Source organism: Denticeps clupeoides, chromosome 4 (genome assembly GCF_900700375.1).
Source record: "Denticeps clupeoides chromosome 4, fDenClu1.1, whole genome shotgun sequence".
NCBI classification, from domain to species: Eukaryota; Metazoa; Chordata; class Actinopteri; order Clupeiformes; family Denticipitidae; genus Denticeps; species Denticeps clupeoides.
The window spans coordinates 18,824,441-18,840,850 of record NC_041710.1 but is presented as its reverse complement, the minus strand read 5'-3'; the positions used below and the strand labels follow the sequence as shown (position 1 = coordinate 18,840,850).

Below are 16,410 nucleotides of genomic sequence, written 5' to 3'. Positions count from 1 at the left end.
ATTTGTTTTTACTTTTTTACTTTCACTTTACTCATTTGCACACCTTCACCTTACCTGTTAAACATATTTCATGTTTTATGTTAAAAACATAAAAGTGTAATATTTGGTTATGTTTGCAATATTTGCATATTGGGTCATTGTATACTTGCAATATTTGCAACACTGTGGTCTATAGCAGTCGCTAAAGCATTTCACTGCATATCATTCCGTGTATGACTTTGTATGTGACAAATAAAATTTGAATTTGAACTGTATTTCATGCAGATGATAATTAATATTAAGACACAAAATAATGGCATTCAAGACAACTTCATTGGTATTTGATATTTGAATTAAAGTAACAATTAAGTAAGAATTAAGTACCGCTTTTTTGTCCAGAAAATTGTTTTGAAGAATTGCTATGCACTTACACATGAATTCCTATCTCTATTTTGCACTATAATCAGCTTTGCACCCACTAATTTTTCCTTGTCCTTTAAACCCATTTAATGAAAAGCAGCACAGTATTTTTCTTTTTTATTTGAGTATTCATTTATTCATTAAATGAAAATGCAAAACAAACCTGTCTCCAAAAGATAATATGTTTATTTAACACTCAAAATAAGAAGCACAACATGAGGTTTTCTAAATTAAAATTCAGATGATCAGAACACTAAAGCTGAAATCATGTTTATTTCCAATTGATGTAAGATACATAAATTATCTTTTACATCAAATTTGTGAAGTGAAAAAAGTAAACATTAATACAAAATACAAAAATAAAAACAAATCATGTAATACATGTGAAATGGCATCAACCTAACACAACATGGTACATTCTACTGATATACTAAATGTTACATATGATATATGAATATTTAGTTCTCAGAATGTACAATAAATATTTAAGTCATATATATATATATGCCTTATTTCTAAATATATATTCTCCATATGCATTAATTTTATGTTTTTATATCAAGTTATATTAAATAAGCATGAGGTCCTCACAAAATATACCAAACATCCACACATATGAACACTGAAACATTTAGGTCCATCTCAAGGATATCCTGCAATCGGGTTTAAAACCTGCTGGGAAAATCTGTAAAACATGGTAAACAATTTAAATTTCTTCCCAGCAGAATGTGTGTCAATGGACGTTGGTAATAGCTGAAGAGTGGGAGTTGAAAGTTGCTGAAATGATGGCATGTAACAGCATCTAGGTTTCTTTTGCCCCAACAACCATAAATCATGTTTATACTTTCATGCATCTGATGAAGATTTGAGATGCACCATTTCTGTTTCTCCAGTGGGAGCAGAGTTTGTGCCTTTTCTCTTTCGTTGGAACCCAGCAGCAATCTCCTCAAATGTCTTACCTTTTGTTTCGGGGACACGGAAGTATGTGAAAACTATGAAAACTAAAAGAAGCCCCGCAAAGAGGATGAACACATAACTTCCACACAGAGCCTGAAAAACAGAAACAGGTTTGTGAAAAAAACCATGGCCCGGGTTTGATTGAGAAGGTGCAGTCAATTTTAAAAAAGCATACCTCAATATATGGGAAGAACATGCCAATGATGAAGTTGCTGGTCCAGTTGCAGCAGCCAGCCAAGGCAATGGCTGCTGGCCGAGGGCCCTGGCTAAAGAGTTCAGCGACGAAGAACCAGGGGATCGGCCCGGGGCCAATTTCAAAGAAACTTACAAACAGGAAAATGGCTACAATGCTTACAATACTCATCCAAGTGTAGGTGTGCTGTGGACAAAAAACATGAGTCAATATAGCATCTTCTTCCATCCAACGTCCACCATAAGGACAACAGAATAAAACTTACCAAGTAAACCAGCCCCACAGTCATGGCTATAGCACAACAGCACATCCCACCAAGACCAACTAGTGTCAGTGTGCGTCTGCCCGCCCTATCCACTACAGCCACCTTAAATGAGAGATGGAGCATTTATTTGATACTTGTGGACTTAAGGTTGTGGATAGATACAGCAACATCTTATTCAGTTTCAGGGAACATCTTACCGAGACCAGGGTGAAAATAAGGTTTATAACACCAACGCCTATCGTGGCGTAAACAGGCTGAGTGACACCAGCTTTAGAGAAGATTCCAGTTGAATAATAAAATATCTGATGAACAGACAGACAGACAGACAGACAGACAGACAGATAGACAGATAAAGAGATAGATAGATAGATAGATAGATAGATAGATAGATAGATAGATAGATAGATAGATAGCACACACCACAAAACAAACATTATTCTTTAGTGATGTCATAAAAAGGGACAATCAAAACAATAGGCAATAAAAGAAAATGTCATATAAAAACTGGGCAGTAGCGCACGTACAGCATTAATCCCGGAAAACTGCTGAGACAGATGCATCATGAGAGCCACGAAGAGCTGCTGTCGGTACACAGATGAGCGCACCAGGGCCAAGATGGACATCTGTTTTTCCTTCATGGCCTCCTGCTTCTCCTCCCTCATCTCTGCCATGTCTTTGGAGGTGTCATGCACCCCCTTTAGTCGTTGCAAGGCTATAGTATTCAGTATTAGTGAGAAATCAAAGGTGCCTGGACTTGTTAATTAAATTGTTAATTAATTAAATATACATTTTGCATACCTTTACGGGCCTCCTCCTCCTTGCCCAGTTTGATGAAAAGATAGCGAGGACTTTCTGGACACAAGGGCAGCAGGACGGTCTGCAAAATGGCAGGGGCTCCAGACAACCCCAGCAGCAAGGGCCAAAGGTCATCGTTTCCCAGAAGGAATTCAAGTCCAATGACCTTTGTACAGACAAAGAAAGGCCTGGTTTGATCACACAAACCTATATACTTAAATAGGTGCTATAGATGTTTATTCATGTAGATGTAGTTACACGATGAATAGCATTGTGTGTCCATTTTCACTGCCCTTGGTGGGACTTGGTGACCAAAAAGCCCTTGTTATCTATAAAATTATTATTATTAATTTAACCATATTTTTGAGATTTTGACCAAATTCTACCTTTTACAAATGAAAAATGTAACTCTTAAGAGATTTTCTTCCTCTATAACACATATTGTAAATACATTTATAGTCTGCAGGTAGCAATGAATCAGTATTATTATGAAATCCCATTATTGTGGGGAATGTACAGGGATTGCAGAACTATTACGCAAAAGAGTATTTTGTCCACATCATCCTCTTCATGCATGTTGTCTTACTCCAAGCTGTATAGGCTCGAAAGCCTACTACCAATTAAGCATATTAGGTGATGTGCATCTCTGTAATGAGAAGGGGTGTGGTCTAATGACATCAACACCCTATATCAGGTGTGCATAATTATTAGGCAACTTCCTTTCCTTTGGCAAAATGGGTCAAAAGAAGGACTTGACAGGCTCAGAAAAGTCAAAAATAGTGAGATATCTTGCAGAGGGATGCAGCACTCTTAAAACTGTAAAGCTTCTGAAGCGTGATCATCGAACAATCAAGCGTTTCATTCAAAATAGTCAACAGGGTCGCAAGAAGCGTGTGGAAAAACCAAGGCGCAAAATAACTGCCCATGAACTGAGAAAAGTGAAGCGTGCAGCTGCCAAGATGCCACTTGCCACCAGTTTGGCCATATTTCAGAGCTGCAACATCACTGGAGTGCCCAAAAGCACAAGGTGTGCAATACTCAGAGACATGGCCAAGGTAAGAAAGGCTGAAAGACGACCACCACTGAACAAGACACACAAGCTGAAACATCAAGACTGGGCCAAGAAATATCTCAAGACTGATTTTTCTAAGGTTTTATGGACTGATGAAATGAGAGTGAGTCTTGATGGGCCAGATGGATGGGCCCGTGGCTGGATTGGTAAAGGCCAGACGCCAGCATGGTGGAGGTTTGGGCTGGTATCATCAAAGATGAGCTTGTGGGGCCTTTTCGGGTTGAGGATGGAGTCAAGCTCAACTCCCAGTCCTACTGCCAGTTTCTGGAAGACACCTTCTTCAAGCAGTCGTACAGGAAGAAGTCATCAAATGTGAGATTTACAAGGAGGGAAAACAGTACACCTCTCTGAACAGTGTCTGGGAGGCTGTGGTTGCTGCTGCACGCAATGTTGATGGTGAACAGATCAAAACACTGACAGAATCCATGGATGGCAGGCTTTTGAGTGTCCTTGCAAAGAAAGGTGGCTATATTGGTCGCTGATTTGTTTTTGTTTTGTTTTTGAATGTCAGAAATGTATATTTGTGAATGTGGAGATGTTATATTGGTTTCACTGGTAAAAATAAATAATTGAAATGGGTATATATTTGTTTTTTGTTAAGTTGCCTAATAATTATGCACAGTAATAGTCACCTGCACACACAGATATCCCCCTAAAATAGCTAAAAATAAAAACAAACTAAAAACTACTTCCAAAAACATTCAGCTTTGATATTGAGTTTTTTTTGGGTTCATTGAGAACATGGTTGTTGTTCAAAAATAAAATTATTCCTCAAAAATACAACTTGCCTAATAATTCTGCACTCCCTGTATATTGAACGTACATTGGCATTTTAACATTGGTCACAGAAATATTTTTAAATCACAAAGCAATCATAAAGCATAATATGTATTATCTGATCATTCTGTTAACTTCCTGGGAACATCTGACTTGCTCACAGGCACATTTGTAGATTTGAACCTGGTCATTTGCTTGATGGGCAAGCTGCCATTGACTAAGCTGAAACACTTACATTATTGTTTTGCACGTGATAAATTACAGTGGTTTATGTCTTTATTGCTTTACATAATTTCCATCCATACTCACTTGACTGATCAGAATGCCTGTTACTATGGCGAGCTGGTGGAGGGTTCCCATGGCACCTCTGTATGCCACAGGAGCAATCTCTCCTACGTACATGGGCACCAAACCTGAAGACAGGCCTGTAAACCATTCAATAGAGTATCAGTAAATAAACCATCAAACTAAATGAAGTGAAATGATTGTCATTGTAACACTGCAGCACAGCACACGGTGACACAACAAAATGTGCCCTCTGCTTTTAACCATCACCCTTAGTGAGGGACGCTGCTTTGCTCAATGGCACCTCGGTGGCACCTTTGGCGGATCGGGATTCGAACCGGCAACCGTCTGATTACCAGGCCGCTTACATTTACATTTACTTTTATGGCATTTATCAGACGCCCTTATCCAGAACGATTTACAATCAGTAGTTACAGGGGACAGTCCCCCTGGAGCAATTTTAGGGTTAAGTGTCTTGCTCAGGGACACAATGGTAGTAAGTGGGATTTGAACCTGGGTCTTCTGGTTCATAGTCGAGTGTGTTACCCACTAGGTTACTACCACCGCTTCCTCACCCCCTAGGCCACCATTGCCCCACTAAATGATTTCAGCCCTCATTCACCCCCAACTGAATAAGTTCAAGTAAAAAGCACCCTTATGTGTAGCAACATGTCCAGTATAAAAAAAGTATTGTGTAAAAACATTAATTTGACACATGATGACCTCCTACTTATGTATCATTACTAGACCATTATAATTTGTAAACATTTTGACCTGTGTAGGATCTGACCTTTATCCTAGAATTCATGGATTCATCCTAATCATTCCTACATAAGGCAGACAGACAGTTTGAAGGGCGAAACATGGTAGAAATGTGCTTGCAGTGTATCTGTGATCCGCCTCTGTTAAGACGCAGTAAGTGTCAAAATAAGGCCCGGCCAGATGAAAATATTTAAATGCACATATTACCACAGCATTTAGCAATACAGCAATACAGTTCTAAAAATGTTTTAAACAAAAAGAAACAAGACAAAGGAGATCCTGCATTTGATTCCTTACCGCAGTAGAAGCCCATGACAGCACGACCAGCGATAACCATGATGTGAGGTGTGCCCATTTTGGCTAGACCCATGAGCAGACCACCTGTAATCGCCAAGATGTTCACGGCCAGCATGCCTTTGATCCTTCATAAGGAGTAAGATATTGAAGCAAAATGTTTGAAGAACAAAGCATCCAGAAAGTATTCACAGAGCATCACCTTTTCCACATTTTGTTATTTTACAGCCTTATTCCAAAATGGGTTAAATTAAAAAATTTCCTGCTCAGAATTCTACACACAACACTTCATAATGACAATGTGAAAAAGGTTACTTGCGGATTTGGCCAAAAAATTCCCATTGATACTAATGATTTTTTTAAAATCTTGCCTACCGTCCTCGTAGGTCAGCCACAAAGCCAACCAGGAAAGAAGAGACCATTCCACCAATGGAGAAGATGGACACAGATAAAGACCAGTACATAACAACAGTTGGGTGTGTCGGCTCAGCGTCGCTCAAGTTCCGGCTGGGTTCCATGTCTTCACGCAGCGTGCCGAGAGAGCGCGCATAGTTCCGCTCTATCACCTGTCAGCACCACCAGCTGAGGTCAGTACAGATGTCTTGAGTACATGCCTACATCATATTCAGACAAAAACCAACTGCATTCCCTACCTATAACAGTCCCAAACATGTTGCTATTTCTTAACAAACAACCCATTTCATTGTAGTGGGTGGGTGGTAGTAGCCCATTGGGTAACACACTCGCCTATGAACCAGAAGACCCGGGTTCGAATCCCACTTACAACCATTGTGTCCCTGAGCAAGACACTTAACCCTAAGTTGCTCCAGGGAGACTGTCCCTGTAACTACTGATTGTAAGTCGCTCTGGATAAGGGCGTCTGATAAACGCTGTAAATGTAAATGTAGTTTCTGATTTCTCATTTGAATAATTAATCACTTCTATTGATTTAAAAGCATTTTGCAGTTCTCAACCTCCTGTCTCAAATCGTTAAACTTTGTCTCTTTCATTGACGTACTGTGCAAAACAATGCAAAGGTGCAAAAACTGAACCGCTGACCTTCTGTGGGGCATTGATGACTCCCAAGCTGTAGCCGTACTGCAGAGAGCCCAGCACGGCAGTGAACACAGAGAGGGCGAGAGGGCCCGAGAGCTGCTGTGGCCACAGGATGCTGTCAGTAAAGCAGCACACACGTGTGCACCAACAGACACACTCAACCAGTACACAGTTCATTTACTCATTCAAAGCATATACTGTATACTAAAAATTGATCTGGTCAGTGATGAAACAAACAAAAATCTATATACATCAGGACCTATTTTCCACTAATTAGTTACTTCGTTGTCAAAACAATTATTTATTTAAAACATAGTTGTTCAAGGTTAAATACATCACAATTACATTAGAGTAAAGATAATAGGACTACATTACTTCTAATAATAAAAATTCTTTAATGGGTGAGAAGTAAGGGCATTAAAATGTGGCACTCTGAATCATTAATCAATTTTTTTTAATATATTTTCTAAATATGGGCTCTTTTTTATTTCTATTTGCATATAAAAAGATTGATTTGATGATTGCTATATTTTATTTATTTCATTTAAATAAGGATTTGAATTGTAGTACATTTGATTGTAATCTGAAAATCAAATAAATAAATAATAAAGAATACAGCAATAGCACTCTAAATTGGTTTGCTTATAAGGGAAACAACGTTTAGAGCAGATAATAAAACAAATCTTTGTTATATGCATTATTTAACAGAATGAAATTTACCTTGCCGGACTCCATGACAGATCTAGTTCCCCTGAGGCACAAACAGCAGTTCCAAGGTTCTCGCCATGCACAGATTACATGTTGCTTTACCAATTCCAAGTAAATGATCAATCCTGTCAGGGTTCCTGCTGTATCCACACATTTATCAGCACTTGCTCCTAGTCACCGATGGACACATGGCCATCTGCAAAACCTCTATTTCCATTCGGTGGAAATGTATTTCACACTAACAGCGGAGTTTCCAATCACATTTATTTGATGAGATTTGGTCTCTACTCTGCTGATGTGTCAGCATGATAAATCGGTAATTATGGCGTGCTAGTAAACATGTGAAAAGTGCACTAGAGTAAGTGTCTGTGTGTATTGAGGTGTGACACATAACCACCTATATCACTAACTCAGCATGCTGGACTAATGAGAGGACTTTAATAAGGCCGGGCCGGGGAGCGCATGCTTAAGTAACGTGGTTAATAATATACCTAAAGCAGATGGAGAGCCAAAGTCTGAGGGTCGCTTGTGTTTGATCAGATCAGCCACAGTAAGAGGAGAGCAACAAGATAATGTGAGCAGCGGACCCTCGGCTCGCATTGCTAGGAATTCTGCCCTTAATGAAATGAAGGAACATGATAGAAAAGGTGCAGACTTTTGGTCTTTATTTACGTAAAAAACATTCACAAACAAAACCATATAGAACTAAGAATCATTAAAGGAAGAAACGGAACTCTTGGAGAAATGATTAATAAAAACATGATTAAGTAAAACTGTGAATATAGCCAAATATTTTGGAGAGATGAAACGTCAACATCAAAAAAGTAAAGCAAGAATCCATATGATATTATTCATATTATTATTTTTTTGTAATTTCAATCAAAGCTATCCCTCCAATCACACACACATACATATGCACACACGCTACAGCAGGACAAAATTTATTGCTAAGACCCTGTTTCAGGAGTGCAAACAATCCTCAATTTTAAATGGATTTTTTTTTAAATACTGTATATACAGTGTGCAAACATTACCAATGACCCCAAAAGACACCTAAAAGATTAACTGATGCCCTTTCCAATGCATATTTGATTACAACAAAATTAAACCACAAAATTACCATTTGTTTCATGGATTCCCGAAATAACTATACCTATAAAATATATATACCTATAAGGTGTGTTACATAAATACAAAGAGTGTCAAAAGTGAACTTGCACCACTATTTTAAATCGAAAAAGCACCCCTTTGTCCCCAAAAGGGAGAAAAGAATGGACCCTTCCCCCTTGAGGACAGTTCTGTAAATGGTGATAATAATGCAGCAGTACTGAAAAAGCAGGACAAAGCAGAGTTTCCCCACCCAGGAAACAGGAACAGATGCTTGGAGCTGTGCTACCTGCAGAGGCACCTTAGATCCATACATTAGAGCAGCTGGATGCCGCCTTTTTGGGCCTGTATGCAAGGCACAAAATACATCCCCGTTTTCCTGCCCTTTTTAGGGCAATTCAATGTTTGCTTCCCTTAATTTGGGCTACTGTGCCCTTTATCATATGCCAACAAGCAGGCCATGAAGAGCATGACATCACAAAAAGTAAAACATGTTTTAACCGTACCCACAATCAGAGTAATTGGTTTTAAAAAAAGAACACATCATAGAGCACGTTTGTTCCATTTCAAACATTAAAATGGTAAATCATAGGCTACCAGAAGTTAGTCTTTCAGTTTTTTTTCTCATTACGTTGAGCGTCTCAGCACGGTAAATCAACTTCCCATTCAAAGCTACTTTCAGAGATTGTACAAGGAACAGGAATTTTTAAAGACTCTCCCACTTTTTTTATGAGTCTTCTATGGCTGAAGAGCCTATATACATATGCAGCATCACTACAGTTTAAGGACAAAAGCCCAGCTCAAGACATACCAGCAACCAGTTACCATCCCCCCCAAAAAATCACATCAAAACATGAATGAAAATCAACCTAAAAAAGAAAGAGATAAAAGAAGGAACTCATGAAGGTACTCTTACTCTTCAACTGGATAAAAAAAACACATGAGGTAGGTTAATAATTCAAATGCCCCAAAACAGATATAACAGGTGTTTGACACTATAGTTAATTGTGTCTTATGATGAGTTTTAAAATAAAATCAATACAAACTCCCCCCGAGATGGTGATCAAATGGAACAGTGTGAAGAGTCAGAGAACACTTTGTTAATGCAGCCATCTCAGATTCTGTTCCACAGTGGTTTGGAGCAAAGACCGCAGCGGCGACATGAAAGCCTAAACAAGCACTGAGAGAAAAGAGCACCAGCACCAAACACCACAGCCCTCTGCTTAAATTTAGGGGTTGTGCTCTAGTTTCTTTTATTATCCTCCTTTTATTAAGCCTGCATCAGGATTAATTCACATCACAGGAACAGCGTGAATGAAATCATGGATGAACATCAAAGTATAGAACCTTGCTAAAAATAAAGGCCAGCTATGTTTTTAATATTCAGATTCAGTTTTGTTTACTGCTGACAGTAAGTTTTTCTCTCACAAGGTTAGATGGAAAACACAGGAGCTGGCAGTTTCTCCCATTCAAAGTCCATGTGTCAAAGTTCATGTGTGGTTGGTTAAAGCACACAATGAAGGAAGGAATCACCAAAACAGAGGCTGAGGAGCGAAAGTCCACAGCTGCAGCAGAGAGCTCTGTCCAGCTCCTCCCAGTGGCGATAATGTTACATCACAAGAGTGAAGAGCGCTGTGGCAGCTCTCTTGGCGTCCAGAAGGCTGAGGAGATGTTTTCAGCCACCTCCTTCTCTGTGTCCAGCTCAGAGCACGAGCAGCAAAAGACCGTGTCATGTTTTTCTCTTACGCACCAGGGTTAAAATGGACCTAAACTTCCCCAACAATGGGTACAGAAGCGCCTCACCAGTTCATCAGGGTGTTCCTGTTGAGCGTCATGAAGAACACCTGACTGCTGCCGCCAGAACGCACAGAGGCGAAGAACACCTGCAGGAGGACAATACGTTCTCTCTCACAAAATGAAAATGGCTTTTTTCCCAACACGGCACCACTGGCACATGCAAAGAGGGTTACCTTGTCGTTCCTCTCGCAGAGGAACTTGAGGCGCTGAGCCCTCTTGTGCATGAAGACGCCGTCCAGGTGACCCGTCTCTACTGAGCGGATCTCGATGGCCTTCTCCCCCCAGCCCATGATCTGGTTGGAGTGGATGTAGGCTACAATGAGGAGAAGAGCATTGTGAGTCCTGTGTGCCTGACTGACATTTATGAACGTGCCACTGATATGTTCCAGGCATGGCACAATAATAATAATAATAATAATAATAATAATAATAATAATAATAATACAAGCTTATAGTGTCAACAGAAATCGATTTAGTGAATGCGTTGCAGCTTCCACCCATCTGCTCAGCTTCTAATTGGACATCCGGTCCCATTAGTCAGCTATGTTGGGCTTGGCTAGTAGGAATAATTGATGAATATTTAATGCAAAAAGGTGCTGAAATAGCAAAAAAAATCATGGGGTCCTTCTGAAGTCTCCACAATGTGTGAAATCAGCTGTAAACTAAATGCCAGTGGCTAGTAGCTGGTGGGGCTGCCAATTAGTGCCATTCACTCCCACATTTCCCCAAAATTTATTCACACATAAATATCAGTCTCCTGAGGTGACAGTAACAAACGGCATTCTAAGCATCACTCCAGCAGTTTCGCTCAAACCCTAGAGGCACCTAGACACCACATTATGCAATGTCTGCCATAGTCATGAGGCTGCAGCCAATGCACTCACTACACAGAGGCAGAGGGTAACATTTAATACATTTATTGTTTAAACAAATACAAAAAATAATTTAAATACTGCTTCAAATAAGTTGTGTTTTTTTAAGTGTTGTTTGCACATATTATGACTGTACCATAGATAACTGTTTTTGAAATGTACTGTGATTTCACTGTTACAGCTGGCATGAAGAGACCAGACATTCCAAAGTTTCAGAGTAGGACGTCTCAGTCTGTGTAACACAATCCTGCATAGCAGGTGGTGCAGCTGCTGGCAGGATCCTAAACCAAAAGGTTTAGCTTTGCGAATACCTGCAAGAGCAGCAGCCGTGCTCTACCGAGCCAGAAAGCACAACTAAAACTGTCCTTTGCTGCTGTGCACAACTTTATAAAAAAAAAAACCCAAAAAAAACAATACCAAAACCCCACCCCACTGATATGCTCTCATGCAAGAAGAGCTAAACTGGATTCGGAGCAATAGTAAACTCTGTATGAACTCTGTAATCTCCTCCCATAAGGCCGCTGTGTATGGCTTGTCTTTGTTGATAACGTGTCTTTGTGGGGAGAGAGACAGTAAACGTTTCAGAGGAGCGTTGTATGCTGCTGCAATTTTCCTTTGGCACTTATAATCTTCACTGAAGATCAAACCAGCAGTGTAGGACGCTGAAGGACACATTCACATGCATCACATGAAGCCTAGGAAGCAACATTCCACGGGCACTGATCGGTTCAGCATCATGGAGCATCATAACTGGGTTTTAACTGGGTAAGTGGGCTAAATACTACGAACCAAAAGACCACAAAGTCACAGGTTCAAACCCCAGTTGCTACCATTATGTTCGTGAGCAAGACGCTTATCAGGGGGTCGATAAATTCGATTAAAAAAATAATAAAAAATAGAATGCCTCAGAATGTTCTTTTCATTCATATCCTAAATTGCACAGATATTTGGTCATTGCTGGCAGCCCCCTTCAAACAGAAAGCCAGTCATGAACAGCTAAATCAGATGCAAATTTCTTCTTACCAACAGAGGTGGGCATCTCCCCCCACTGCAGCACCACGTCTTTGGTGATTCGCCCGTAGGTGTTCACGTACACGCCCTCATCCTCGTAGCACAGCAGCATCTCCATGCCGTCGGTTTTAGGGAGCACCACTATAGCATGGGGCGCCACGCTGCTCTGAATCTAAAAGAGACATAGGGGAAAGAGTGGGAAAAGTTCAGAGATAATTATTTCAGTACTCCCTTGTGGCCACCGGATGGCAGCAATGCCCTCTGGATCTCGGCATTGATCTCGGTTATTTCACATTTCGGAACATTGGTTGTCAACTCAGTTTAATTCTACGGCAGCATAAGCGTAAGGTTGATAAGACTAAAATAAGACTGAAATATGACTACAGTTACTCTGACAGGTTATTCATTTCACTATGCTGTACAGTTTTACTAATTTGGCAAATGCAGAACTGGCCTGTACTTCCTGAAGAGGACGGCAGTGAATAATGCAGAAATAGCAGAAATATCAACACAAGAACCGGGATCGTCCATCACTTACATGCGAGGGGATGTAAATGTCGTAGGGATTCCCAGAATCCACGTCTATCACGTGGAAGCCAACACTTGAGCCATATATGACCTTTAACCTCTGACCTTCTTCGACCGTCAGGTCAACCAGCTGAGGCTTCTGTGGTAGGTCTGTGAAGGACTAGACGTGCAATACAGAGAGACAAGAAACAGCAAGCTCACTAAATACCACTTTCTTTCCTGGAAGATGTTATTGCCTGGATATGGCGGGGCTAAAATCAACTTTAAAGGTTACCGAAAAAGAATCAGCCACCTGTAAAATGCGGGAATGTTCTATTCATACTCATTTCATTTCACATCCCTTCAGGTTCACCGGCACATTTATAACATAATGAAAAATGAGGTGGCACATACCTTGAAAGCCATGAATTTATGGTAAGGCTTCGGGGCCCAGGCATAAATCTCCACAGAGTTCTTCAGCGCGATCACCAGGAATTTGATTCGCTCGTATTTCACTGAGGGGACAAGGGGAAAAAATTTAAACAAGCGGCCCCTTTCAAAGTGTCTCTGAGTTACGCCTGTGTTGCTACATTGTGGCTGCTGTCACCACCACTGTCTATCACGGCCACTGGGATTACTGTCTCATGGCGGAGCTGCCAGGACTCTCTGTGTCAGTCTCACCACAGCGGTTCACAGACTACTTTTGTTTCTCTTCACTAAAGCCCCAGTCAGTGACTTCTACTCTGAAGCCTACATCAGTTAAGAGCACAGAGACTTTTTATACGGAATGGAGCCCAAGGAAGAACAGTGGCCGCATAGAAGGACATATTCTCAGATGGTTTAACCCAACAGCAGTGATAAATATAATTTCTCCTTACTAAAGAAAATGTATTAAACTGCTCCCACGTAAAATAATTCATATGACTGTGGCAACTTAAAAAATGAAGATAGACATACCAACTTTGTAGTGCACACAGCCCTCCAGGTCACCCACTGTTATCCAGCCCTGCTTTTTCTCCACCTCGGGGTCATTGTGCAAGATGCGGTTCCTCAGCCAAGACAGGTAGTAGACCCGCAGCTTATTCTTCTTACCTGAGGGAGTGCAGCATGTGGGAGTGTGAAAAAAACTTGCAGAACAACATCTAGAATAAATAACAGTGTTGTGTGTAATGGTATATCCCAAAACTATGGAGTTTACTACAAACCCACCTGATATTGTGACAAGAACATTTAGGCCCTCCAGAACGTCCATCTGCTGAAAGCGCCGTCGAGTGATGAGGTTGTAGACCTTCCCCTGGCCACTGCGGTCCAGGAGCATCAGGCCGTTCTCAGTGCCTACCAGCAGGTTCACGCCTGGGGGGCGGCAGTAGAAGAGACATGCCGGGTTTCAGCTTACAGTCACCGCGTGTAGAGGAGGACCACCGATCAAACTTAAAGGACTTAGTAATGAGGACGGAGACAGTTTATGATCTTTCACGCTTTGGTGATTACGGTGGCTTACAGGGAAAGATGAACTGAACAAACACTGACCCCAGAGTGCAGCACACAGGATCTCGGCGTTGAAACGCTTCTTGTACTTGCGGATCTCAGGCGTGTCGCTGTGAGGGCGGATGTTGGTGGGGTTTACGTTGACCACCGAGATTTTCCTTGCCTCGCTGAGCTTGGCCTGCTCCTGACACAGCAGTTCACTGGCAAACAGTGCTGCAGGAGTAACAAATACAGCATTTTACACCTAGAGCTGGGCCATAAAATAAAGTTATTTGTATCCCAATAAGCCTAAACCGAGATATGGAGAGCACCTCATAAAAAAAGGTGTATCTGATGCATTTACATTTACATTTACATTTACAGCATTTATCAGACGCCCTTATCCAGAGCGACTTACAATCAGTAGTTACAGGGACAGTCCCCCCCGGAGCAACTTAGGGTTAAGTGTCTTGCTCAGGGACACAATGGTAGTAAGCGGGATTTGAACCTGGGTCTCCTGGTTCACAGGCGAGTGTCTTACCCACTAGGCTACTACCATGATGCCATGAGAATATCGTACCTTCCGCTGAGTTTTCATTTTCAGAATCCGTGGGTGATGTTTGGTAGACACGTGGGTCAACAAATGGCGTGAAGGTCGCTTTGAATCCCCCACTTATTCCAAACTGGAGCATGAGGAACATAGAGAAACAACAGTGAGCCATCGAAAGGATCTAAATGCAGATAAATGTTAAAACAATAACAACTTTATTAAGCTAGAGATTAAAATTCTACAATTGCAAAAACAATGGACAATGATAATGGAGATAATGGACAGTGAATGGCTAAAGTACTTTAATTGACACAACCTCCAACTACAATAATACACTTTAGTTCATATTTCACGATAAGCACTGATGTTCTGCTCTGTGGTACAATGACAAAGACCAATTCACCATCGGGAGATGATGAAGATTCGGCAGAATGATGCTTAAATAGAGGTGGTCAGATGTAACATATTATACAGTTATATGGTTGTACAGTACGTGAATCTACCTCATCTATCGAGTCGAGGTCCTGTGGGTGCAGTCGGCCAATGCCTTCTGTGGGAGTTTCTGAAGGTGACTTACTCTGCTGAACCAGGTCTGGCAGGTTACCATGCCCTCCAAATCCATTGCTCTCAGAGTGAGCCGAGTGCTACAACATTATCACCAAAAAATTATCATCAGACAAAAATCAAATATCTGGATGAGAACATTCTGCCCAAATACTCTTACCTCTCTGGCTTCCAGGTTGTCATCTTTAGAGCCCTTGTTGAGAGTTTCATCCTGCTTTTCCTTATTGCCTTGGACCAAGGGTCTGTGAAAGATCACAAAGCACAGATCAACTATATCAGTATAACACATTATGTTTAACCACAGCCAAAGCATGCTTGGAGCAGCACAAGAGCGCTCTGCACCATGATTTGTGTGGATTTATACTCACATGATCCGTGGAATGTCGCTGACCGGCACAGTGCCGTCATGTCCCACGTTCTCGCCATCCTCTTCCTCACTGCTCTCAGAGTCCTCACTGGAGGATGAATAATCTGTCACCTTAATGGGGGGCCTGTGGCCTTCATCGATGCGCAGCTCTCTCAGCTCCTTGGCCAGAGCAGTCAGGTCCTGAGGCAGATAGTGAAGACAGAGAGAGGCACACGTTTTATACTGAATCTTCCCATCATCTTCCACAAAGTGCATCTAAAACATCTGAATATGGTGAAAATGTCATTTGTGTTTTATTAAAAAAATGATACCCTCTGTAAAATGAATCATTTTTGATTGTTTGTAGGTATTATTTTAGTACACTTAGATCCCATAATATTTTATAATGATGAACATATATGAAGATTTAACTTTTCAAATTAAATTACAAAAACTAATGACCTACAGTTCCATGTATTCTTACTACTCTACATTTATTCAAGTCAACCTGTCACTGAAGGTGAAATGGGTTTTGAAAGGCTGTGAGATTCTCAGGCAACACCTGAGTCGACAAAAATAATCTGGAATAAACATGCAAATCTGCCATTTAAATTTCCTCCCAGGGG

The 16,410-nt window shown here is 40.9% G+C and overlaps 2 protein-coding genes across 6 annotated transcripts in view; both read right to left on the bottom strand.

The window, feature by feature from the left end:
- Positions 1–725: 725 nt before the first annotated feature.
- Positions 726–7,873, bottom strand: slc2a2 (solute carrier family 2 member 2). Of its 3 annotated transcripts, none has more exons than XM_028976255.1 (11): positions 7,576–7,873; positions 6,859–6,954; positions 6,175–6,365; positions 5,803–5,927; positions 4,768–4,883; positions 2,613–2,775; positions 2,339–2,526; positions 2,012–2,116; positions 1,815–1,916; positions 1,532–1,735; positions 726–1,449 (listed from the first exon to the last, which is right to left on the bottom strand). In XM_028976255.1, the coding sequence occupies exons 1-11, from the start codon at positions 7,588–7,590 to the stop codon at positions 1,246–1,248; spliced, it is 1,509 nt and encodes a 502-aa protein (XP_028832088.1). In that variant the 5' UTR covers positions 7,591–7,873; the 3' UTR covers positions 726–1,245. The 3 variants fall into 3 exon arrangements, with proteins under 3 accessions (XP_028832088.1, XP_028832089.1, XP_028832087.1); XM_028976256.1 differs by having other exon boundaries at positions 6,859–6,951; XM_028976254.1 differs by having other exon boundaries at positions 6,859–7,873.
- A 333-nt stretch (positions 7,874–8,206) lies between these two features.
- The window catches only part of tnika (TRAF2 and NCK interacting kinase a), a 62,183-nt gene continuing 53,979 nt past the window's right edge, over positions 8,207–16,410 (bottom strand). For 2 of the 3 annotated variants that reach the window (XM_028975245.1, XM_028975246.1), the window contains 12 exons: positions 15,807–15,985; positions 15,599–15,680; positions 15,378–15,518; positions 14,905–15,007; positions 14,388–14,558; positions 14,067–14,210; positions 13,815–13,949; positions 13,272–13,372; positions 12,889–13,038; positions 12,363–12,522; positions 10,641–10,780; positions 8,207–10,553 (listed from right to left, as the gene is read on the bottom strand). In XM_028975245.1, the coding sequence (XP_028831078.1) occupies positions 10,470–10,553; positions 10,641–10,780; positions 12,363–12,522; positions 12,889–13,038; positions 13,272–13,372; positions 13,815–13,949; positions 14,067–14,210; positions 14,388–14,558; positions 14,905–15,007; positions 15,378–15,518; positions 15,599–15,680; positions 15,807–15,985 (1,590 nt within the window). In that variant the 3' untranslated portion in view covers positions 8,207–10,469. Of the gene's footprint in view, positions 10,554–10,640; positions 10,781–12,362; positions 12,523–12,888; positions 13,039–13,271; positions 13,373–13,814; positions 13,950–14,066; positions 14,211–14,387; positions 14,559–14,904; positions 15,008–15,377; positions 15,519–15,598; positions 15,681–15,806; positions 15,986–16,410 lie in introns of those variants that run through there. The other variant, XM_028975248.1, reaches the window with a different exon arrangement.